Consider the following 25,851-nt stretch of genomic DNA (forward strand, 5'->3'; position numbering starts at 1 on the left):
TTCCCTAAAAAAAAAAAGAAGATGAGCACACATACATTAGGCTAAATATGGTTTAAGATTAAACCAGTGGTTGCCAAACCTTTTGGCTTAGGCTATGTACATTGTTCGGTCAAAATGTACAAAAATAAAGGCTGTGTAATGATAAAAACGGTGTGTGTGTGTGTGTGTGTGTGTGTGTGTGTGTGTGTGTGTGTGTGTGTGTGCGTGTGTGCGTGTGTGTGTGTGTGTGCGTGTGTGTGTGTGCGTGTGTGTGTGTGTGTGTGTGCGTGTGTTTGTTTGTCTGTTTTAAAGTTTAAAGAAATATTGTAGCCTATTGTGTATTTTCTATCCTTTTTTTTTTTTTTTTTTTTTTTTTTCTTTTTGTATTTTCTATCCTTCCAGTGCAACAGCGGATATGGCTTTGGCTGTCGCTATGGCAACCACATGTACACAAATATGGCGGAAAAGCAGCAAATAGTGAAAGACTTGAACAAAATGAACTTTTAGCCACCGCAATAGCTAAATTATGTGGATGGGTTATCTTTGAAAGGTTAATGATTTGTGAAACTTGCCTTGCTAACGCTACATGCCTGTTTTGACATTGACTTTACGTGCTAATAAACTAGTTCTCGCTAATTAACTAGCTAGCTAACTTATAGCCAACTAGCATAACGTTAGCTGTTTAGGAAATTAGCACAGTTAGCTAGCTACATGAGTGGGTCAGTGCTTCTGTACCATGCTAGAAGAACCAGACACGAGAGAAAAATCGCGGATTGATCCGTCTGTGAACAGTCACAGACCCGCATCAGAAAAGTCACAGGTATGAAGAACACCTGCTGCTAAAAATTACTTATAATGTACCGGTAATAATCACATTTTTAAACCATCTCTTTCTTGTAACGTTACACTAGGACATCTCTCATGTGTTAGCAAGCACATTTAAGGACCTTTACACAAAAGACATCATCGGGAAAGACACTTTGTCCAACCTCATGAAGACAAAGAATGGACGAAGCAGCTACCATGACAGATATGTTGCAGAGCTTCAACAGGTAACAACCTACTAATAACACTGCAAAACTGTACTGCAGACTTCACAATGCAGTGTTAATAGATAAACTATCACAATGATATGTATCTGTGTTATTTTTATTATGCTTTATTTCAATCACAGGCTCATTCTGAATACAGCCTACGTATAAAAGACGCTGACATGCTGGAGAGTCATATAATTCAGGCCAGAGCTCGGGCTGCAGCCACAGAAAGCCAGGCTTATGAGAGAATGAAAGAGGAAATGGGAGATGTTTATGATCACCAGGGCCTCCTCACAGGTGAGATAGAAACATTGTCATGAATTGATGTAATATGTCATACTGCTGTAAAGAAGATGACCTGTAACTGTCTATATATATATATATATATATATATATATATATATATATATTTTTTTTTTTTTTTTTTTTTTACTTTAAATATACCAGGGATGTTATTTGATGTTATGTCTTATGTCTATTTTCAGTCAAATCAGCCTTTTCCTGGTGCGTAGACAAAGATCTTCTCGAAATGAACAACCTCATTTCCCCGCAGGACTACTTAACTACACAAAAACCACGAGTGGAAGCACCAGCAGCAAGTACATGACCCCCTTTTGGATTCATCTTAATTTATTAATGCTAGCGGTGTGCTTTGGCTCATCATTTCACTTATCCTTTTCCTGTCAGTGAAATCAAATCCTGGCAAACCCACCATCGCTTACGCCATGCACGTGTCCAGGGAGCCTCAGGATGATGGTTATACGCTAATTCCCAGTTCAAAAAAGATTGTCTCAGGGATGAATGAATCAGATCTCAGCCTGACGCTTGAGTCCAGCTTAGAAACCCCAAAGAGGACGAAAACTTCTAGGGAGGTGAGGAGTCACAAGCCTACACCCTGTCGATAAGACAGAGCTATCAAGACACATTTTACACAAATAGAATCTAAAATACTAATATTACAATTAAAAAGAGTAGATAATCACCTGAAACAAAAGACTAATTGAAAAAAGGAAGACAACAGGGACAAATAGAACATAAAAAGAGTGAGTTTTGAAAACTGATGTAAATGAAGATTCTGATTTGGCAAGCCAGAGTTCCTCTGGGATGAAGAGTCTTGATTACATCAGTGTACTATAAATATGTTTCACAGAGGCCCAACCAGTCCAAACCCAGACCAAAGTGGAAGGATGAGCCAAGCGCAAAGGATCGGGCAGAGGGATGGGAAAAACTTCAGAAGCTGAAAGATCGACACAGTTTCCTGCGCAATCCTCGCTTCCTTCCACCGAATGCACAGCAGAGTGGCACATCCCTCGTATGGCCCAGGACCAAAGTGGGGAAGACAGAGCATGTGAGGAAAGAGATGGATGAGCAAAGGTACCTGAAATGTGCTGAGTAAAAGTGCCGGTGTCATCATTTTACAGTACCTATTATCATTGTGTCATAGAGCAAGATATATAAAAAGGCAGGATATTGACATTGTGGGTCATATATGAAAATGTTGTATGGGTAATACTTGACGAAATACAATAGTCTTAGGGCAGACAATGCCTCTTCAATATAAACTGCAAACATAAGTACTCTTTACCAGAGTGCACCTTTTATTCCAAAGCAGAGCTTTGTAACTTGATACTCCTGACATTATGTCATTTATCGTACAATGCATCTGCCAGGGTGTGTTTCTTGATCCTCATATTATTAGTATTTCTGTTATAATGGTGTAAGAATTATACCAACTGTGAAGTTATTACAAACAAAAAACATCAAAGCCTTTAAAATTGTCATGGTCTCTACATACAGTATATTGGGTATAAATGTTTTGTGCCAAGCTTGCAGTTACTCATTATATGCCTGCCTTATCGCAGTATAGAGCTGAAGCTGTATCCGTGCATCTTCAAAAATAGTTCTTATTCCCATATAATGAATTCAACCTAGCACAATCCCCTTTACCCATGAAACCAGAGTGGATTTTCACACCAATTATGCTAAAAAAAATCTCAGGAAAAAAAAAACAAATTTTTCTCCATCTGACTGTCACATTACATTCTTAATCAAATCAGGCCTGGGTCACATAATATTTGAAGTCATTGATTCTTAGCAAATGGGTGGTTAACATTTTCAAATGCATTTTGACATGCATTTGAAAATGACCGACAGATAGAGGGTTTCATCTGAAGGTAAATGAAGACACAAACTGCAGTGAGAGCTGTGTGTGCATTGAAAGAGACAGGCTGACTTATATTCTGCCTGTGAAACACTGTTTGCCACACCTAACAGTGAGAGGATATAGTAGACTATTTGACTGCTGTCATGTCAGCAAGATCTATCACTAACTCTGCAACAAGTAATTTGAAATAAGATAGCATTAACTCTGTACATATGCATTGCTAACTTTTTGTTTTTACTCTGTGTGTAAAGGAATAGGATGCCAGTTTCATGTTTGTGTATATATGCATGACTCTCTTTTCATTTATGCCTTATATGCACACACATTGTGGATGACAATGATGAGCATTATTGGGTCCAAGAACCCCTTCCTGCTTCAGCAGCTCCAGCTTGGATCCGACCTAAAAGCATAGGCAAAAAGTTCTTCTTTGGCAGATGAAGAAAGTAAAATTAGAAATGCTTGCTTTGTGGTTTTATGTAGAAGCTAATTCTGGCATTAGTAGCTTGTTACCCAGCTCACCAATTCCTGTAAGACTGTCTTTATTTGAGAACAGACAGGATACTTAGGTGTTGTGTTTGTGCTCTTTCTCCCTGAAGCTCAACTGATGAACCAGTCTTTTTAGCAAAACCTACAGTGGTGGTTTTCTCTGACTACAGTGTGGGACATGTATATGAGGTAGATTTCAGTGACTTCTACTAAACAATTATAACTTAACACAGGACTACTTACTGTTTGTCAATGAGATGATGTACAGTAACACGCCCTGTTTTGTTCTAGACTAGTCTGGAGCTGAAAAACTTGACTTCTGCAAGCCGTACTGTCCGGGTCATCCCTCCTACCACTCCTTACTTCTCTGTTGGACTGGGTGAGCTCTTCCTTTTGTTTTGATTGAATTTACATACATGATACTGTTGGTAGTGAGGAGATAATCAAGTATGTCACATGTCAGTGACTGTATCAAAAAGGAATGCCAGAGAGTTTGGCAAATAAAGTCATGCATATCTGGAATGTAATTTGTGGTTTCGAGCATTCCTGTGTTGCTGTTGGATCCTGTAAGTGAACATCAGCACCACCTACTGTATTAAGCATGAGTATGAGAAGATGAATTGCACACACGTGAATGTAGAGAATGACACTGGTACAATGTAAGAAGGGATTGATATTCAGATATTTTTTGGCAGGGAGATTCCCTGGTGAGGGTGGTGTTGTTGCCCCAGGGATGAGCTGTAAGTACACAGTGCGCTTCGCTCCAGACTCCCTGGGGGATTATGAGGACTTCATAGTGGTGGAGACCCAGGCTGAACTCCTGCTCGTGGTGCCCATCGTGGCCAGAAGACCCCCTCCGATACTCACATGTGAGTCTCATTACAATCTACCAACCCAACGTTGTTGTTGTGCTCATGAGTAATTTCCCAATTTGGGATTAATAAAGTCCATCCATCTATCTATCTATCTATCTATCTATCTCTCTATCTGTCTATCTGTCTATCTGTCTATCTGTCTGTCTGTCTGTCTGTCTGTCTACTTTATTCGATCATGCATTATTGATTTGTTTCCCCCCTAATTATTGTGCAGTACCAAGAGTTCTGAACTGTGGTTGTTGTCTGATCGGAGGAGTAAAATGTGTTGAGTTCCTGTGCCAAAATATTGGCCTCAGTGCTGGGACCTTCTGTGTCATCCCCAAGAACCAGTGGCCAGCCTCAAACCTCAGGGTAAAAATCTATCTGACACATAACATGCTGTTTCATTGTGGCGATGGGTTACTTACTTACAATAGATACCAAAATATTTAGTTTTTTTATTGTAAAAAAAAAGAAAGTATCCCTCATGTGCTTGACTGTTTATCTGTTTTTCTTTTTTTATATAGTCTGTGGCAAGAACTTACTTTTCTGAGCAGCCCCCCTTTGCAGTAAGCCCGTCTCTTTTTGTGCTGCAGCCAGGAGAGGCCACTGTAGTGGAGGTGAGTGTGTTATTGGGGTAAATTAAAAGAAAAATAATGTATGTAGATACAATGATTTAGAGTCATGTGTTATCTGACTGGATTAAATCCACAATAGAAACTCTCACTTAGAGGATTTTAAGGCTTCTCAGCTTACTTCACAGTTTTAAGATGCAGGTTTCACTAGCTGTATGCACGTAGAAATTGTGTGTGTGTGTGTGTGTGTGTGTGTGTGTGTGTGTGTGTGTGTGTGTGTGTGTGTGTGTGTGTGTGTGTGTGTGTGTGTGTGTGTGTGTTTGCAGGTGGTTTTCTTTCCCACCACTGCTGAGAAGAGCTGTCAAATGTTCTCTGTTGTGTGTGACAACTGCCAGGTGAAAGACATTTCCATTGAAGGTGAATCTTTTCAGTGATTGAAACACTTTTTACTAGTCTGTTAAAAATATCATCATTTGAAATTCATCCAATCTAAGGTAAAATGTGCTTATTTGGATGTCTCTATAATGTGTGTGTGTTTCCCAGGTTTGGGCCAGCTGATTGCACTTGAGCTTGTGTCTGTATCTGGGAAGACTGAGCCTCCTGTGGTGGGAGAGGTGCATGATCTCACTGCAGAGCACTTTGTCCGTTTCAGCCCATGTAACCCTCACTCTGGGCAACAGAAAAAAGTCATCATTAGAAACAATGTGTAAGCCTCACACCCTCATATATCATCACAACGAAGCATGATATAGTATCATGTTTTTAAAATGTTTTAATCTCATGCCTCTCCACAAGTACAAACGTTGTGGCCATAGGATAACATAGTGAGAAGGGAGACCACTCTTAAATTGGAGCGCTGGGATTCAAGCCCCAGTATTGGCAGAATTTATTTAGTTGAAGTGTTCTTGAGTAAGAAACTAAATACTGATTAACCACAAGCTGCTCTGTCACTGACCCTGTGCAGCAGCACAAGTAGAAATAGTTTTCCTTCAGTGATCACTTTACATCTCTCTCTCTCTCTCTCTCTCTCTCTCTCTCTCTCTCTGTCTCTCTCTCTCTCTCTCTGGGGCTGAAGCCACTTGGAGCTGCCTTTCCACTGGCAGATCATGAAGCCAAACCTGCACCCTCTGCTTCCAGGGGAAACCCCAGAGCCCTCCCATATCCAGTTCCACCTGGCCACAGATGATGTTTTCCACGTCAGCCCCATAACAGGGGTTCTGGCCCCCTGCCAGGAACAAGAGTTTCTGTTCACCTTCTGTCCTAAAGAGGTACAGAAGACTCAGGATAAATGACAGAAAACAGGAATCAGGGGTTTATGATAACCCTCGTTATGCTTTAAGAATGATGTGTTTCTTTACATTATGAGTCTCCTGTTTCGAAGCTCAAAGCTGTTATTTCATGTCCTATTAAAAATGTTTGTGTTTTCTTAAGTTGAAGGATTACCACAGTGTTTGTCACTTAGTCCTGAGGGATGTCCCCCAGCTGCCACCAGAGCCCAGTGACATTGGGTAAAGTTTCTGTGACTTTGTATGAACAGTGGTGGAAGCATGTACTGTAAATATTAATATGTAAAAAAATAACAGCACGTTATCAAATACAAATAACTCTGACAGCACACATTAGAAGCATACCTTTGGCATACAACAAAGTGTTGGATTGCTTCTCTGTGTGTGTGTGTGTGTGTGTGTGTGTGTGTGTGTGTGCGCGTGCGTGCGGAAATCTAGTGTCCTTCAGCCTGTGCGCACTGGCTCCAAGGTGAGTGATGTCATCGTCATGGAGATAGAGGTCAAGGGGTCCACAGAGCCGTACCAGGTCCTACTGGAGCCCTACGCTGTTGTAATCCCCGGAGAGATTTTTATTTGCACGACCACCCGCAGGCAATTCAAGGTTATTTCAGTCACTTTTCTCCTTCTGTTAACTATAATTGACAGAAATTAGATTTCCATCAAATCATTACAGTTACATACATGGTGTTTTTGTGTTTTGTGTGTATTAGATGTGGAACCAGAGCAAAACCTGCATCTTTTTTCAATGGGAGACAATGAGCAGCAGCAGCCACGTAATAGAAGTAGAGCCCTCTAATGGTAGAATAGGTGTGTCACACAGTACAACGTAGAATAATAGGGAAACCTCCTTTAATTTGTACAATATGAATTGTAAACAGCATTTCATATAGTTGATTTATCGGTTCATCATTAATGGATTTGTCCTCTGTGGGTCTAGAGGAGAACGAGTGTTTCGATTTCGACCTGATTTTGAGTGGAGGGAAACCAGACAGGGTTGTGACCAGTCTGGTTTGCCACATAGAGCATTGCCATGAGCCCGTCACTCTGGCCGTGGAAGTCTCTTTTAAGGTAAAAGGGTTATGGACTACATCTTAACACCATCACAAAATCACTAAACACGTCATGGCTAACATATTCACAAAATGCTTTTCTATTCCACATTGGTAGTTTGTTGCTGTGATCTCTTTATGCTCATCATTTGATTTTGTATAGGGTCCCATAGTGACCCTCAGTGTGCCCAGTGTGGAGTTTGGGCTCTTGAAGCTTGGGGAGCAGACACAGGCCACGTTGCTCCTCACTAACATCACCCAGCTGGAGGCCTCCTGGACATTGATGGAGAGGCATAATAGTCAGCAGGACCACGAAGACACACAGGTATGGACCTTTTTCAGAGCAGACATTTTGACTTGTCATAGTAGGAAAAGCACAGCTGAAATTGATAACCATAACAATGGCTCCATTCCATCAAGTGTCCCAGTAAGCTATTTCAGTGAGTCAGCATGCACAATACCAGGGCCTCTCCTAAGTGGAATGCAGCCATCATGAATGGTTTTGAATACACCTGTGCTTTTCCTACTATGACATGTCAACATGTCTGCCGTGAAAAAGGTCTATTGTACAGTGGACTAATGTAGCAACACATTTGTGATAAAAAGTATGATTAAGTCTATATAAATCTCTGTTGCTTAGATTTTAGTAGAGCCGCGCAGAGGTGTGCTGCCCCCATTGGCCTCTTGCAGTGTGGATGTGCTTTTCAGACCCCAATTCTGCCAGCGATATGAAACAGAGCTGGACTTGACTGTGGAGAATGGAACAGGATGGTAAGGATGCTCAGCTGCATACAACTTCACTGCTCCTCACTAAGCATTGTTTTTAAAGGCAGCTTGAACTTAGGGTCTGTTAAGTGGTGCAGAGGGACCAGCCCTGACAACAATAGTTGTTGTAGGTTACTCAGTGTCCTGTTGAGAACAAGTGACACCACCTGTGTGTCCGTTGCAGTCACCTGTCAGTGCGAGCAGATGTGCAGTCTCCTCAGGTGTGTCTGCTCAACTCTGAGCTGCTCCTCTCTGAACTCTACGTTGGAGTTCCTGCCAAGGCGACCATCACTCTATTCAACCAGACACTGCTGCCTTCACACTTTAGCTGGATGGTATGCTGGCGTAACTTAACTTACTGTAAGAAGAATAAATGCTGCATTAAAATCATGTAAAAAAGCCTGAGTCTGTATGCATGTTTGCAGTGCATAATCCATATAAAAAGTAAGGTTGTTTGGGCACATATTATCAATTAGAGAATGGTTATTAGTTTTTTTCTCATAGATAAAATTGTCTGAATCTAGGATGTCTTTTATGACAATACTTGGTGATGTGAGCGTTACATTTTCCCACCAGACACAGCTCCAGGGTAAACAGGCTGAACTGTATACAGCCAGTTTTGACCCCTCATCTGGTACTTTAGGACCTAATGCCAGTTTGGAGATCACAGTTACCTTTATCTCTCACTCAGATGTAAGTACCAAGTTATTAACACAAGATTTGTCCCTTAACACCTGAGAATGTGAGAGTGAAGGAGGCATATTGTGCTGCTTGCAGCTAAAGATGTACCAATTCTATTTGGATTTTGTCTTTTTCTGAGAATTGTCTTTAAATATTTGTCTGTTTGTCCAGCTGGAGCTGACTGAAGTGGCTGCTCTCTGTGAGGTCCAGGGGATGAACTCTCCTCTTGTTGTTGGCATCGTGGCTTCCAAAATCAAGAAACTCAGTGTGTCCTACTCGCTACCCAGTGTTTGGTAATAGTCTTGGTTTAAAATTGATTATCTAACCACCTATTAGCTGCACTAACTCTATAGCATACGTGTTTGGTAAGTCATGGTCGCTGTTCCTTGCTTTTAGCTCCCCCCCAGATGATGAGAGCCTCTCAACACTGTTACTTGACTTTGGAGACGACGTCATTTTGAAGAGAGCTGTTACTAAACAGTTGTTGATAACCAATCAAACGGCTATCCCTGCCCCTTTCACCATAGAGGCGGAGTATTTCACCTGCCATGCCTCAAAGCCCAACAACCACTCAGAAAAAAGGTAAGGGGAGCTAGCTCACTGACCTGAATAATGGATCAAAGAATAACTTCATTTTACTGCAGATTTGACACGGGCTGCATTTAAATCGCAGGATCACATGCGTCAAGAAGCTGCTTCACTCTTTTCAAGCTAAGAAAGTAGAAGAAAAAGCCCACAAGGGTATGCTTTAACTTTTATTTTTCACTTTTCAATTTTAAAATTAAGCAGATTGAGTACATACTCATACTTTCTGTATCTCTTGGCAGAGTTTGTGAGCAGCCTGCTGGCTCATGGAAAAGGTGCCGCATTCTTTGTCCTACCCAACACTGGGATGCTGGGACCTTTTGAGACCCAGACTGTGGATGTCACTGCCTACACTGACATGTGGGGGGAATACAGAGATCACCTCATATGTAAAGTATGTTACCATATTTATAGGTGCTAACTAGATATGTCAGGATTAGAATTTACTTTTTTCTGCAAGATTGAGATGAGGAGCTTCAATGTTTACGCATGTATCCTCATCCTCATCCTTCATTTTGTTGTAGATCGATGAATAATGTTGAAATGTGATTTTCCTCCTGCAGGTGGGGGACCTCCAGCCCACGGTCATTCCCATGCAGATGAAGGTGACAGGCTGCCCACTCTACTTCCAAATGACAGGCCCACGTCCAGATGATCAGAACCAGGGACCAATCACACAGTCTGTTCAGCTGTCCATTTCTCCAATTAAAATACACTAATGATGGCATTATATCTTTCGGTTTGACATTCCTGTTTGCATCATTAGGTTTGGCACTCACGTATCTGGAGGTGACACAGTGTCTCGTTCTCTTCGCATCAACAATCCCACCATGTTTGGTAAGTGGAATTATTAAAAAAAAACATCCTGATCTGAGGAGGAAATTGTTGCACCCTCACATTTCTTGTCTGTTGGGGTAACAGCATTTTCATCAAGAAATTCTCTTAAAAAGGCTGCTTCAAGAGTTGTTTTAACTCCTAATTCATTAGAGACGGTATTGGCAGTAATAACCCTACTTCAGTTTTATCCCCCCATTTGGTGTTTAAGTTGTCTAAAAAGTGTATAGAGTGGCCAGATGCTCCACAGAACGATTTAAAAGGTTTCTGATGCCCACAGCTGTGAAACTTATGAATGACATGGAATATTTGCTTGTTTTCTGAGATATGGGTTGTTGTGGACATAGTTTTGAATGGTTTATTGCCTGTTTTATTGGTCCTGTTTTGGGTGCATCCCTTGTAATCTGGCTTTTATTTATGAATTTATAAATTGTATTTTAGTTGCTAGGCGGATTCCTGAGCTATGCTAACATCTGCTTGGAATATGTCTTAGTTTGTGTGTTAGTCTGACTACTGCATTGCAGTATGTCTTTAATATGCAGTTGGCTGTGACCTCTCTGACTATATTTGTTGTTATTTGTCACTGCAATGAACTAGTTTAGCTGGTTAATACATTTTTCTGATCTGAATCTTTTTTTGCTGGCAGATATTCGCATGGACTGGGAAACATATAACATAGATCAGAATGACCGTAAACTGGTGGATGTTGTGGTGGCATATGGACACGCCTTTCCAGTTAAAGATGCTGATGGCAATGAAGTGCTGAGTGGAGCAATAGGGATTTCTGGTGGGGACATTCAAACAGCGTGGGAAAGAAATAAGACCCCAGGTTCTGAGGGAACTAGCGACTCTCTCCAAAGCATGACTGTGAGTACAATTGACATGGCAACACAGAACACAAACATAAACTTTAATGACTTTTATGACATTGCCTCTGGGAAATTTTTATGGCTACGATGCCAGTAAGTGGACCCACATTTCATTGGCTCAAACCGGCTTTATCCTATTGATTTCAGAGCGGAGAAGAGGAGGAGTATGTATCCAAGGATGACTGTGAGGAAGAAGAAACCTGTCTTTATTCATCTCCTGCAAAGAGCAATCTCCTCTCTGTCCACATCAGACCTCATGTGGGCAACCTCTCAGATTACCCATACTGCATCACACCCCAGCAAATAGTACGTCGATAAGATTTTAGCCACATACCTCCATTTTAACACTTAAATCTGGCTTTTAGCCATATGAGTAATGTATTTTCTTTTTCTGCTGTTTATCCCAAGGTGATTCCAGCAAAGAGCAGCGGCACCATCCATGTATCTTTCACTCCTTTGACTCTTTCCGGGTCAGGCCATGAGTCCAGATGTGTGGGCCTGGCTCTGGGCTTTATAAGTCTAGACTCCGGGGTGACACGCTCAAAACACTAAACAGTGTCTTTCAATTTTAAATCCTGTAAAAGGCAAACTGAATTTCCTTATCATTGTGTTGTGTTTGTTTACAGATGGCTGCCTGTGTCCCGGGTAAAGTTGGGAGAGCTCAGGGTTTGGATTTGGAGCCTGTCAGAATGGATCTACTAGCAGTAGTTAAGCCTGCAGTGTAAGCAATTACAATCATACTAAGTCCCCGAAACCCCCAATGCTTCCAGCTCAATTTATGTTTCCTGAAATTAAAATGAACTCAGGTTAGGTAAAAGGAGCACAGAGTTGGTCTGATTAAGTTACATATCTTCCTCTTGGCTCGCTGTTGCTGCAGGCTGTTAGTGCAGATGGAGGAGGACGAGGGGGTGCTGGAGTTTCACGCCTCGGCCGGTGATTTACTAAGGGCAGAATCAGAGAAGGTCGGTCTGAGAAATCTTCAATAATCAACAGTACTCTGACGCACTGAAGTGCACGCCTGAGGTATTGATCCCAAGGGTGTACAGTATTTCAGACCATTCATGTTCAGTGGTCGCTTTTCTGGTTGTTTTTCTCCGTAGCTGGTAGTTTGTGAATTTGACATCACACGGGCCCTTAAGCTGAAAAACAACTCTGAAATGCCCCTACACTTCAGACTGGGGACTCAGCCTCCATTTTTAGTGCTCATGCCGCAGCCTCGAGCCCGCACCAGCACCTCCAGCAACCCACCTACTGGCGACAGCCAGTCTCTGGTGCTGCAACCACAACACATCATGCAGGTGAGATGAGGAGAGCCAGTCATGAGGAATTTTTGGCGCCCCTCAAAGAGGTTTTAGCCAGCCCCAAAGGACAAGAATTGAGAATAAAAATAGCAATTAAAATCCTCTCTGAATGCGTTGAAGAGCAATTTACCAAACAACAGTTGAACAAGCAGAACATAAAATTGAATGAGTGTTGATTGAGTCAGGCTGTACCGGACTCTTTCGGTGATTTGATGAGGTTTTTTAACCCCAATTTTTTTTGTTAGTTGGGGTTTTATTTACTCAAGCATAATATACATTTTTGTTTATCAAATTGTCAGAAATAACAGGAAAATGCATAGATTTTTGTGAAATAAGGTAACACAGCCTCATTGCCTTTATTGTACGTGGACCGATCATGCTTACTGTTGTGCGTAGCCCCCCCCCTCCCCCCTCTCAAGAGGCCAATTCTGAGCCAGTACATACTGTACTGTACATAGCAGAAAGAAAAAAACAAAAAACAGAATGGTCTGTTATCTTGTTATTCTCGACAGTAAGTTGTACTCTTTTCTGTGAATGCCAGGTGAAAGTGGCTTTCCGCTGCTCCATGTCCCTTCTGGATCATGTGGACCAGGCAGATGAGGAAGTCTATCCCGGGGTGACACTGATCGAATGTGCCCGAGGGGGAAGGAAGCTGAGGTTCCAGCAATACCTCCTGATTCACTACAGCAACAACAGCCTGCAGGTCAGACACTGTAGTGAATCTCAACTGTAGAAATGTGTAAAAGCAAAAATATATAGAATATTATATAATACTGTATAACCATTTTAATTGACCTCTCAAAGTTCATTTCTTCTCTGCTCTGTGCAGACAGTGCCTCTCTGTGCCCATTTGGATCTTGCTACAATGCGTCTGTCCAGTGACAGCATCAACTTTGGGTTCTGCTACGTGGGGCAGACACACATAATAGAAGTCAGCCTCTACAGCTATGGAGCCCACACTTACTGGAAATCAGTTATAGGTAACTACTGACTGTCATCTACATTTTTTTTTTTGTGCCATATCTCTTGGCATACACTTCAGTGCTCTTACATTGGCTCTGGCATATTCTTTTACACATACAGTACATTGGAATGGCAATTATTATTATTTATATATATATATATATAGTTGTGTATATATATATAGTTGGCCTATCTCATTATTTTCTGTAGCAGTTAAAAGGTGTCTGACTCATCTTCCTTATTATAACTAGTTTTGAGCTTTTCTATAGTCTGTTAAATATAATGAGAGAGCTTAAAATCCTTTTGCCTGCAGTAATAATTATAGTGCCAAGAAAATGATGCATATGAAATGATGTCAGTAGTGTCAATTATGATTCATATTCCTTTGTTTTCGCATAGCTTGTCAACCTACAATTGACGTGTGTGTGTGTGTGTGTGTGTGTGTGTGTGTGTGTGCGTGTGCGTGTGTGTGTGTGCGTGTGTGTGTGTGCGTGTGTGTGCGTGTGTGTGTGTGTGCGTGTGTGTGTGTGTGCGTGTGTGTGTGCGTGCGTGCGTGCGTGCGTGCCAGATGACGGAGACTCCCATGTGTTCAGAGTGACACCAGACTTCGGGCTTCTCAGGTCAAAGGAGCTGCAGGTCACCAGCTGCAGCCAGTGTCTCCAGATCAGCTTCACCCCTGGGTAACAACCACCATTAGATAGATAGAAGGTTGGACTTTCTATCTAATCCCAAACTGGGAAATGACTGTGTTACAGCAGCAGGTTACAAGGACATACACACATACTCACTCACACACATACATACAGAAAATACAAGAAATATACTAGAAATAATAAATAATATAAAATAAAATAAGATAACAAAAGATCAAAATACCAGAACACCCACTCAAAAAATAAATATGAAGTAACCAGTGTGCAAGTAGCATAATGGTGCAATATTGTAATGTGTGAGGTAATTAGAGAGTTCTCTCACACACAGCTGTGAATTGTTGTATCGTTTTATGGAATGTGGCAGGAATGATTTTTTTGAAGCGGTCCGTGCGACATCGAATGCGACATTACAATGTGTACACAGGGATAATCTTAAGCTTATACTATTATGGTAACATTTTGCTATGATATCCAAAACATGCTAACGTTTGATGATTGCATATTATTTATGTTATAGTGAGGACAGAGAGTTCAGGGCCATTGTGGTAATCCAGTCTCCTCTGGTGAAGACCCCCGTCACTCTGCAGCTCCAGGGAACAGGATCCTTCGATGAAGTGTACAGGTCTGATTAGATGTCAACATGACATCACAGTCACACAATCACCACCTGCTATTTAACCTGCTCTCCTTAAATCAACTCGTTTATAAGTCCTTTTGTAAGTAAATGTAAATAAATATGAAGAACAACTTCATGGCAGGTCTCTGTCATTTTTGTTACATATAAAAGTGCTTTTAATAATCAAACTTGTGAATGGTTTTCTATCAAGACAATTGATAATGTGATATGTTGAGACTTGCAATAGATCCTCACTGAATTACAGTAACTTAATCTCTGTATTTTAACATATTGATGAAGGATTTATGCAGTTTAATATTAATGCGAGTTCATATGACACATGTAGGCTCTTAAAGTGCCCATATTATGAAAAATGGGATTTGGGGTGTTATGTTGTGTCTCTGGTGTTTCCACACACATACAAACTTTGAAAAAAATCCATCCATGCAGTTTAAAGTGAGATACAGTTTCTGAATGTGTCCTGCCTTCAGTCTCTGGGTGAGCTGTTCAAAATCGGCACGGCTTGTGACGTCACAAGCCGAAATGAGCAGGCTAACCGCAACCATTAGCTCCTAGCGTAACGCTAGCATGCTACCTCGTTCTCAATAGCAAAGCACTGCTACAACACACACCACACAAGTTCACCATAATCTACAAAAGAACTACTTACATGTGCGCCCTCATTTAGAAGTCTCCCAGCTAATCCTGCCTTGTAACTGACCGTAGTTACAAGTTGTAGAAACAGCCTTTCTTTTACTGTCTATGGAGCTAGCTAGCTGACATGATCTACATCTGAGCTACTGCGCATGTGCAAGTGCAATCAAAGATAGTACAGAAGAAGAAAAGAGGTCTCACTCTGTAGCTAAAACAGAGACCAGCTGAAAAGAGGATCTGCAGCAGTGAGAGAGAGCGGTGCAGTACAACAAAAATATGTTTTTTTTGAAAATTAAACCATGTAAACCTATTCTGGTACAACCTTAAAATACAATTATGAACCTGAAAATGAGCATAATATGGCTGCATTAATCACCTGCTATCTTACATGTTCCATAGAGACCTTAACACCTATGTACAATAGCATTACCTGTGTGACGTGACGTGATTATTAAGGTTATCAAAACGGCACCGAATTGCATAACCATCTAGTCTCTTTTATTTAGGGATGTTTCAAGTCACTCTCTGTAATCACAGTAACAAATTTCTAATTTCTAGTCTCCTACAGTCCAGGAAATTGAAGACAGCAGCAGCTCCAGTCCCACTGCACATGTGATAAGCCCTGGAGACAATTTTTAGAACAGGAAAGCCTGTTTGATGGATGCATTTTTCCAGTGTGGTTTTATCAAATGGGTCTTGTATTTCTCTAACAAATGAAGAGCAGCTCTGTAGCTGTTAACAAACACTGTCTGCCTGTGCGCTCATTTATCAGTTATCACCTGACACCCAGTTGAGAGAATGACCCATAGCAATGGCTTCTCTCTTAGGACTGGGGATCTCTCAATTGCTCACATGAAATCAATCATTTACTATAAAATGTAATCTATAAAAAAAAAAATCCCCAGTATTTTTAGGTTTTCCTGCGGAGCTCACCACACCTTATTGATTTCCAGCAAGTCGATATCAGCCGCAGTTCGCCCTGAGGGGATATGGATTTTTCTAGAAGACCCTTTTAGCAAAGATCAAAAAAGATAAACACAAGTATGAGAACACGTGCTTCCACACACACACACATCTTGTTCCAGTGCTGCAGGGATGGTTAAGGCTGGTTCAATACCCATGAGGGGGAAGTCCCAGCACTGCACTGGCCCTCAGGACCCCCAGGACTGGCAGAACAAAAAGCCTTGACTGCAGACCTGTACCCCTCACCTGGCTGGAGTTCACTATGACAGAATTTAGGTCATAGTATGTCAAATTAGTTGCTTGCTTTTCTCACCTGCTTTTCTCCAGAAACCCCAAATCCTTCTGAAACATTCGCTAAAGTGATGCTGCAAAAAAAAAAAAACAAGAAACACACACACACACACACAGCCTGCTATTGTTCATAACAGCTGCCTGTGGTGTTCATCTACAGCACAGTTCAGCGGTACAGACGTCTACAAGCACTGCAAATCCACAGAAAGATGCAAATGTCCAATTGATATTCATTGCACTCAAGCAGTCTTACACAGTGCAAGGGCATGTCTGATCACAATAAAATAGTGCTGTGTGGAACTAATCTGAAGAGCGAGGGACAAGGTCAGAGGAGCATTTGTTATTTTGATTGTCTGGTCTAATGTGGCAAAAAGAGGAGACAGGACTGCCCCGGATTACATTTTTTGTACCCATTATAAATGATTTTGATGCACAGGTAGCCTCTTTTCTAGCTTGCAGTGCAATGGTTCAGCAGTCTGACAAGATAACAACATGCTGTTAAGATGAGTTATAATCCACTGCTGTGTTTATATGGTCTGTTTCATTGTCACTGCCCATTAGTCTGGAGCTCACGTTGGCGCGCTCACTGATTGAACACAACATGCTGTCCACACTGCAAGAAAAATAAATGGCTGTCTCAATGGTGTCCAAATGTTACAGATGTCACAGGGTTCCTACCTACAGTCAAGGCCCAAGTTCTTAATGGCTCAATAAAGGGAGGGACGTTTAGTTAAAGGGGATAATTTTGTCAGGATTGAGTCATTAGTGGACCGTTCTTTTTTCCTGTGCCTGTGACCAAGATAAGCACTCCAACCTGAGAAAGTGCTGCCACTCAGGACATCAGGCACAGCACCTACAGTACATACTGTAGAGGAGCTCATTGGGTGACAGTCAAAATCTGCGAGTGCTGCTGCCATCTCTGTACTCAGCCGCTGATCAGGTGTGGTGTCCTGACAAGGCTGGGGGGAAATTAAATTCTGCCAACAATATGTGTCCCTGGCTGCATCTGGAGGTGTTGCATGTATGCTTTCCAGTTTCAAGCATAATATACATATTTTTGTTTGTAGTTTAGCTACAAGTCTTTACAATTGGCAAACCTGCCACCTAAACTACCTTTACTTATTTTTTTTAATCCTCTTAACTTTTAATGTGGCTGTCCTTAAGCCATCAATAGCTCTGTCATGACGGCTGCTGCTTTTTGCTTAATAAATACAAGAATATTGTGAAAACATATACTGTATATGCATGTGTATCATTATCATTTATTAAATAAAAAAATATCACAAGTAATATTTGGGTCATTTATTTTTTTCTATATATATTTTTATAGTCTCTGGTAATATACTGTATGATCAGTTTTGTTCAAGCATAATGTTGTAAAGTGTCTATATACTGTCCTGTTAATAAATCCTAAATGTGTTAGTATCGTATAGTTTTTGTTTGCAGATGCAGAATAGAATAGAAAAACAGGCACTTGTAGCAGATGTTGTACTTGCTCCAGGTGTCCACAGGGTGGCGGTGCTCCCTTCACTTAACCGCAGCAGCGGAGAGCGTCAGCACTTCCTAGAGCTCACGTTGTTGCTGACATCAGAGGCGCAGCTTCAGGGAGAAACTCAGCTCTGCTCTGTAGTGTGCGTGGAGACAAGCAAAGAGCAGGGTGGTAAAAGAAAAAACTTTCCTCTGGAACACATCAACCATTGCAGTTTATTCCTCTCTGTAAACACAGCTCTGGATCATGCACCTGGGAGAAAAGAAGATCTTTCTGCCTGAACACAGCTTGTATTTGTAATTCATCAGCACTGAGCGCAGTTTCCGGGATATCAGCCCACTGTTTTTGGGCAAGATTTGCTCTGCATCTGTTGGGATTTTTCCGCTCTTTCTGACGTTTATCTGTGATAACTTACTCTCGCCAATTAATTCATCTTCATACATCCTGCAGCCACAACTACAACATGGAGACACATTCATAACAAGGTAAGAGTCCAGTCTAGATTATGTCTCGGTTTGTTTGGTGAGATCACTGCTTTTAGACGGTTATTTCCTGTTGATAGCAAATAACATGCCTGTACATTGAAACAGAGTTGCAGCTATTATTATTTTGGTCATTTGTAGTTTAAATAAATCATATCATAAAACACAAACGTGTGCAGTATGTTAACCGATACAGAAGCGTACTGAATAGGACTTCTTGCAAGTGGGAACTGTTACTTGAACAACAACAGATGTATCTCATTGCAAGTGTTTCTAAATTAAATTGAATTTGGATAGGTAAAGGCCCATAATCAGCCCCGTATTTGTTGTAAGAAGATACTTTTTGCTGATAAATTCATATTTTGTTGCTGGAATAAATGGTTTCCTTTGATTATGAGTGATTATTTCCAGTGCAAAACACTCTTCTCACATGGTTTGAACAATTGTGTGTGCTTTAATCATAATCAGTAAAGCATAAATTGCATTCCTGGAGGTGTGAATGATTTCTGGAAAGTCATTGTCATCCTGTGCTTGTAGACACATTCATGATCTGTATCCTTTTTTCTTTATGCTGTCAGTCTTCCAGACCTCTGTTATTCACAGTGGGTTATACTGGTGTTTACTTTGAAAGGATGGAGAAATCCTCAGCTCTTGTCCGGAAAAGTCCTTCACATGATAAATGTGTTCCTCCCTCAAACTGTCTTCCTGGTCCCTGCCCATTTCCATCCTTGCATTTTCAAAGTATGTTGAGTCCACGCTGAGGCCGTTATAAAAGTGATGAGGATGCTGGTGAGCTTCATCTAGAGCTCACCAGCATATTCCTGTGATGGCAGACCTCTGAGACAATCCGCCAAATTAGATTTTAATGAGGCCATCATGTTTATCAGATCAAACCAATATGAAGTGCACTCGCAGGAGTCTGTGCAGCCGAGTTTATCAGCACATTGGCGTGCCCCAGGAGGCTCAGAAATAGCCTTAAAGTGAGAATCAAACTGTCAAGTGGAAGCCGCCCACAGATATGGTTGGTGTGCCTCAAGCAAAACAATCCATTTGGCTGATAACAGGGCTGGATCCCACAGTAAATTTGCTTGCCAGAGACAGCAGCAACGGGTTGTTAATTGTGATTTTGATGGGACTAATGACATAGACTTTATTGCTCAACTTTCTGTTGCAGGTTAACCTGGTGCAAGGTCGATATTGTTTGTCAAATGTTCAAGGAGAGTTTATAAAGAATGTCATGTACTGCAGAGTTTGCTCATGCAGGCTATATTTCTGAGCAGCCCACTTATGAGAAAGTTGTGTTCTATCATTTTCATCAGACAATTTCATGCTGAGAGTCTTTAGTCACAACAACGTATTCTTCCTCTTGCTGTCCCCTTCAGTGAGGAGTGTAAAGTCATGCCATCATATGCTAAATTCACAGAAGCCTGACTACTTGCCAGACGCCCACTGACTAGAAGGCTGGAAGTGAAAGGTTACTGTGACTCAAGAAGCAGGCTTATTATCTTCCCTTGAAGGCCTCTTTTGGACGTTGCCTGGTTACACTAGAAAGCAAAACAAGTTTGTCATTAAGTGTCATTCCTTCTTAACAAGCTTGACGCAAGATCATGATATAGTATATTACTGTGCATAGCATGGTAGACGGCAGAACTTTTGTGTTCATTGAACACTAGTTTTTTTAAACTATTCCTTCACATGCAGGTGAATAGCTTGAAAGACATGGGAATTTACCCCAACAGAAAAATGCTATAGAGTGTATTATGGTAAATGTAGGAGCCAGCCTTTTTGGAGGTTGACCCATTCACAGGACTAAAAGTCAGAATATCTTGTCCTGTGCTCCTTTTTGATTTTGGCATTTTTATCCCTCATCTGTCTATTGTGAATCACATAACTTTGTGGAAGAGCAATACTAAATTGCTGGAGCTTTACATATTTTAATATTGCTTTATTCAAATAAAGCAATCAAAGCCATTGCTATAATGCTCCAAATTGAGCTTCGACCATCCTGATTTCCTTCAATTTTCATTGTGATAATTTGGGTCCATGTGGACCAAAATCAGTTCACTGGACGAAACCAAAAAATCAGTTCACTGGACGAAACCAAGCTATTAGGTCAATGGAATGATGTGTTGAGGCATGGAGCTAGAGACGTAAAGGAAGGTGTTTAGTACCACCATGACACTTCCTGAAGCTGCCAGTCTGACTAAACTGGGCAAGAAATGCCTAGATGTAATCATAAACCAGGTAACCATTGTAAGAGAGCTTCAGTCATCTGCAGAGATGGAAGAACCAGGCAGAAGGGCATCTTCAATCAGGGCTGTGTGGTAGATAGAAAGTCTCTCTAAAGCAAAACAATAAAGAAAGCCCTCTCAGACTTTGAGAGGGAAAAGATTGTCTAGTCTGACAAGACAAAAAATTGAGCTGTGATTGCCAAGCACTGTATCTGGCACAACCCAAATACCAGCCACCTAGATAATATCAACCCTATGGTAAAGCAGGGTAGTTGCAGCATCATGCGTCTCTTGCCTTAGAAACAAACAGCTGCAGAAGCTGGGAGACAGAAAAATGAGCTGGGACAATATAGATATATCCTTGAGGAAAATAATCTCCAGAGTATACACAACCTCAGAATTGAGCAATGACTCACATTCGTAGCTCGGCAAAGTCAGAGAAAATGCTGGAGTGGCTTTAGGACAGGACCCAGATATGAAAAATCTGTGACTTGACCTAAAGATCACAGTTTTCCAACACTTTCTAAACAATGAACTTGAGCTTGTGTGCAATGGAGAAAGACTGACACTGCACAAATACAGGTGTGCAAAGCTGGTTGCGGCACACCCGAGGTGACGTTAAGCAGTAACTGCTGACTGTGGTGCTTCTGTATGGGAATACAGAATTATAGTCTTGTTACAGATGTGAAATTTCAGTTTTATCTTCAACTTTACAGAAAATACAGCATATTATGTCATTAAGAAGTATTTTGTGAAGGCTAATGGAAGAAAATACAACTCACTTTTGAATTCAGCCTACAAGAGTAGAAAGTGAATGTGGTCTGAGCGCTTTCCGAAGTCAGTCTGGGTCGCCTTTCTTTATCGGTAAGGTCCAGCCCCCTCCTCTACAGAAACCAAGAGGAAGTTGTCCTGATTGAGCTTTGTCTGCACGGCTCGTCTGACCGTAAGGACAAAGCCATCAGCAGCAGAGACGGCAAGGACAGCCGGATAGACACAACACTGCCAGACTGGACTAGTACAATAACACTGAGGACAACTTTGTTTGTAGTTTGTTGCAAATATGTTTAATGAAATCCACAGAGGGTAGCTCTTGAAATTAAATCATGACTTTTGGATTTTTCATTGTCACACTCACTCACCCTCTTGAGTATCAAAAGCCCAGAACCTGAGGCACTTTTCATGGATATAGGTTTGGTGGCAAAGCCGAAAAACTTTCCTGCCTCTTCCTGAACCACAGCTGTTTGACGTTCTGTCTCGTGAAATGAGTTTAAGTCTATGAGCTGTCTCTGCATGGCTGCATTTGGGTGGAGAAACACAATGAATGAATGTGCTTGTAATAGCATGTCAACACGTAATGGAAAAGACCGCTTACTTTACAGATTCTCTCGGGGGGAGAATATGGTTCTGGTGATCCAGGGAGTGGATATACTGTGGAAGGCAGGAGAATCACTCCTGCAGTTGGCTATTTTTAGCCAGTGTTGTGTGGTTGATGATAATGGCAGACAGATCTACTTATCTCTGTGCTAATAGAGCCATCACTTTTACTGAGGAGGATCCTCTTACACTGGAGTCTGATTGGTACCAGTGGTTTGATTGAACATAGTACATCCAGCTCCACTATTCATATGTCCCTTTGGGCCCTCATTATACCAGGTACTTTCTCCTATGACTATTATTGTGTCCTTGGAGTTGAAAACTCAAGTAATGAAACCAGCGGCTAATGATTAATGAATCAATTACATACAATTACATTACACTTCTAGTTCCAGATCCCCAATTGTAAGGATTTTCTGTTTGTCTCTGTTTTATATATAATAATAATAAACTGAATTTGAAATTTGGCTTTAGGAAATTGCAAACATTTAATGGACAACATGATTTATAGGGCTCTTGAGTCTGGGAGATGTGCACTAATTCTGTGGTTGCAGCCAGACCCATAGGTGGGACTTAACTGTTTATTCAATGACTCACAGACCTGAGTTAGCTTGATGCCTCTGTACCTGAGGCTGTTGAGAATGACATTCGTTTTGCTGGTATTTGGTCATAAACCAAAGCCAGACAAATTAAAATGTTGATCTCATGAGGGCGCTAGACAAAAAGTCAGGGGGTCACCAACGATATTAGGATACATCATCTGGGAATCAGGAATGTCTGCACCAAATGTGCCAATCCACCTAGTGTGTAGACATTTTACTGGTGAAAAAAAGTGAAAACCACTATGCTGGTGGCATTAGATAAAAAGGTAAGTGGATCACCAAAATTAGAGACATTCATCCTATGGGGACCATGAATCTACGTACAAAATTTCATGGACATCTATGCAATATTTGTTGAGATATTTCAGTCTGCTCATAGACATTTCCTGGTTCCAGGTTTTTAAATGTTAGGATTTACTGCTTTATATCCATATAGATTAAATCCACGTGTGTTCTGGGTATTTAAAGCTGTCACTTTGGCAATTGTGATGTCCTTTTTTCCACTATTTTCTGACATTTTAGAGACTTTTTTAAAAAAAAATGTAAAGATAATTTTTTTGGGCATTTTAGGCCTTTATTTCCATAGGACAGATGAAGACATGAAAGGGGAGAGAGAGGGGGAATGACATGCAGCAAAGGGCCGCAGGTCGGAGTCAAACCCATGGCCGCTGCGTCGAGGAGTAAACCTCTATATATGTGCGCCTGCTCTACCAACTGAGCTAACCCGGCCACCATTTTAGAGACTTAATCAATAATAAAAATAATCATAGGGAGACTCACTAGTGCTCTATATAATAAAGAGATGAAGCTGCCTTGAATAAGTATCTAGCTTCCCTAGTGGAGCATGCATTTACAGTTGAAACAAGATATACAAATGTTTAAATAATGGCATCAAATCAAAAGTGAAATTCCTTTATTTGAAATAAAACATAGATAGATAGATAGATAGAACTTTATTGTCCGTAGACACGGAAATTTGTCTTGCAATACAAGCTCCAACAATTACAACACAACAACCTTAAGACAAAAAGCTAAAAACATATAGGCATCATTAAAAAAAACAAAAAAAAACATAAATATAAATTTAGTGCCATATGATGGGAAGTATTGTCTTGTTATGTTGTAGGAAGGAGTCTTTGTGGCCCATTGGAAAAAAATCTTTGATCTCTTCTCTGCAATAAATCCTGTGAGACAAAGCAAGAGGAGCCAAGGTTTTAATAAATGAGCGCTGAGGCCCCACATTGAGTGACGTTCTCCTGGCCACGCATTCCTACCACCACCTAGAACTCCTCAAGTGCCTCCCCGCTTAGAAAACCCTCAGTTTGCTCACTGTTCAGGACTACAAACTGTATTGTCTTCTTTCCCAGAATCAGCCAGCATTATGCTTCTGACTCATGTGTCCACAACACAATCTTGGCAAGCGTTCAGCAGACGGGACACCCCCGCGCTGACCTATTTAAAAAGGAGTAAGTCACCTAAATATCCATGGCTCACTAATCAACCTTCACTTACTGCAATTCAGACAGCCTACTGGGTCTTGTGACTCCTAATGATATGCCTGTGATGCATTATATGATTTCATCAACAGAGCAGATTTGTGTAGTTTTTTAAAAACATTTTAAAAGCCAGCAAATGCACATCACTCACACTCAGCAGTGAAAGAAGTATTCAGATCCTTTACTTAAAGGAACACACCGACTTATTGGGACTTTGTCTTATTCACCGTATCCCCCAGAGTTAGATAAGTCCATACATACCCTTCTCATCTCTGTGTGTGTCGTAACTCTGTCTGGCGCACACACCGCTAGCCTAGTTTAGCACAGATCCTGGAGGTAACCGGCTCCAACTAGCCTACTGCTCCCAATAAGTGACAAAATAACGCCAACATTTTCCTATTTACATGTGATTTGTATAGTCACAGCGTGTACAAATAACAAGGTCACATGAGACACAGCCATCTTCTAACCGTATACAAACTGGGAACTATATTCTCAGAAGGCTAAGCACTGCAACTTGGGCAGAGTGATTTGCTCGCAGCACCTGAGAAGCCCTGTGGTGAGGAGCAGAGAGTAACAACTTTTCATGGGGTTGCCAACTCACTCCGCCCAAGTAGCAGTGCTTAGCCTTCTGAGAATATAGTTCCCAGTTTGTATACGGTTAGAAGATGGCTGTCTCATGTGACCTTATTTGTACACGCTGTGACTATACAAATCTCAACATGTAAATAGGAAAATGTTGGCGTTATTGTATCACTTATTGGGAGCAGTAGGCTAGATGGAGCCGGTTACCTCCAGGATCTGTGCTAAACTAGGCTAGTGGTGGCTGCGCCAGACAGAGTTATGACACACACAGAGATGAGAAGGGTATGTATGGACTAATCTAACTCTGGGGGATACGGTGAATAAAACAAAGTCCCAATAAGTCGGCGTGTTCCTTTAAGTAAAAGTACTAATACCACAGTGTAAAAATACTCTGTTACATGTTACAGAGTCCTTCATTGAAAATGTTACTTAAGTACAAGTATGTAAGTACCATTAGGAAAATGTACTTAAAGTATTAAAAGTAAAAGTACTCACATTTTAGAAACTGGAAACGATCCAGACAGTTCTGTCAATCAACTAAGTGTTTAATCAGCTAATCATTTCAGCTGGCCATTATAGTGTTGGGTGGCTTAGTTTATAATAAAACATATTTTATAAACTACCTGTGTTCTGTGTGCTAAAATCTTAATTTGTAACGTAACTAGTAATTTAGCTGTCAGATTAATGTAGTGGGGTAAACGGTACAATATTTCCCTCTGAAATGTAGTGGAGTAGAAGTAGAAAGTGGCATGAAAAGAAAAGGCTCAAGAAAAGTACAAGTACCTCAAATTTGTACTTAAGTACAGCACTTGAGTAAATGTGCTTAGTTACATTCCACCACTGCTCACACTTCACATTACAGCTAACCATGTGGCAAAAAATGCTTTTTTAAATTAGATTTAATCTACTGTTTCAGGCTTCCATCAACTTCTATACAATATGAAAATCAATTGGCAGACTCTCAGAGAACTTATTAAGTGGATTAGTGGA

The 25,851-nt window shown here is 41.0% G+C and overlaps 3 protein-coding genes across 4 annotated transcripts in view; 2 read left to right on the forward strand and 1 right to left on the reverse strand.

Moving 5' to 3' along the window:
- plcd1a (phospholipase C, delta 1a) overlaps positions 1-9,166 on the reverse strand; it is a 32,435-nt gene extending 23,269 nt beyond the window's left edge. The window contains exon 1 of the mRNA XM_036000943.1: positions 9,157-9,166. The gene's annotated coding sequence lies outside the window, so the exon portion shown is untranslated. The remainder of the gene's footprint in view (positions 1-9,156) is intronic.
- dlec1 (DLEC1 cilia and flagella associated protein) lies at positions 379-14,830 on the forward strand. Of its 2 annotated transcripts, XM_036000925.1 has the most exons (39): positions 379-529; positions 639-799; positions 891-1,031; positions 1,154-1,310; positions 1,499-1,612; positions 1,701-1,885; positions 2,164-2,387; positions 3,774-3,852; positions 3,955-4,042; positions 4,359-4,532; positions 4,753-4,889; positions 5,045-5,137; positions 5,419-5,509; positions 5,636-5,798; positions 6,168-6,360; positions 6,524-6,600; positions 6,817-6,979; positions 7,089-7,185; positions 7,316-7,446; positions 7,591-7,752; positions 8,068-8,198; positions 8,377-8,527; positions 8,769-8,885; positions 9,045-9,166; positions 9,270-9,455; positions 9,547-9,614; positions 9,701-9,852; positions 10,022-10,137; positions 10,225-10,295; positions 10,939-11,159; positions 11,309-11,467; positions 11,570-11,692; positions 11,788-11,882; positions 12,039-12,123; positions 12,262-12,459; positions 13,004-13,165; positions 13,292-13,442; positions 13,994-14,105; positions 14,596-14,830. In XM_036000925.1, exons 2-39 carry the CDS (start codon positions 716-718, stop codon positions 14,708-14,710), a joined length of 5,088 nt encoding a protein of 1,695 aa, XP_035856818.1. In that variant the 5' UTR covers positions 379-529; positions 639-715; the 3' UTR covers positions 14,711-14,830. The 2 variants fall into 2 exon arrangements, with proteins under 2 accessions (XP_035856818.1, XP_035856824.1); XM_036000931.1 differs by lacking the exons at positions 379-529; positions 639-799; positions 891-1,031; positions 1,154-1,310; positions 1,701-1,885 and having other exon boundaries at positions 1,500-1,612.
- A 3,353-nt stretch (positions 14,831-18,183) lies between these two features.
- map3k22 (mitogen-activated protein kinase kinase kinase 22) overlaps positions 18,184-25,851 on the forward strand; it is a 40,717-nt gene continuing 33,049 nt past the window's right edge. The window contains exon 1 of the mRNA XM_031282037.2: positions 18,184-18,576. The gene's annotated coding sequence lies outside the window, so the exon portion shown is untranslated. The remainder of the gene's footprint in view (positions 18,577-25,851) is intronic.

This window comes from Sander lucioperca, chromosome 1 (genome assembly GCF_008315115.2).
Source record: "Sander lucioperca isolate FBNREF2018 chromosome 1, SLUC_FBN_1.2, whole genome shotgun sequence".
NCBI classification, from domain to species: Eukaryota; Metazoa; Chordata; class Actinopteri; order Perciformes; family Percidae; genus Sander; species Sander lucioperca.

What these genes read in the sequence shown, in the direction of transcription:
- dlec1 (XM_036000925.1), top strand. Translation starts at nt 716, where the DNA reads ATGCTAGAAGAACCAGACACGAGAGAAAAATCGCGGATTGATCCGTCT. An exon ending in GTGTGGGACATGTATATGAG is followed by an intron (nt 3,853 to 3,954) that starts GTAGATTTCAGT and finishes GTTTTGTTCTAG; the next exon opens with ACTAGTCTGGAGCTGAAAAA. An exon ending in CCGTGGAAGTCTCTTTTAAG is followed by an intron (nt 7,447 to 7,590) that starts GTAAAAGGGTTA and finishes GATTTTGTATAG; the next exon opens with GGTCCCATAGTGACCCTCAG.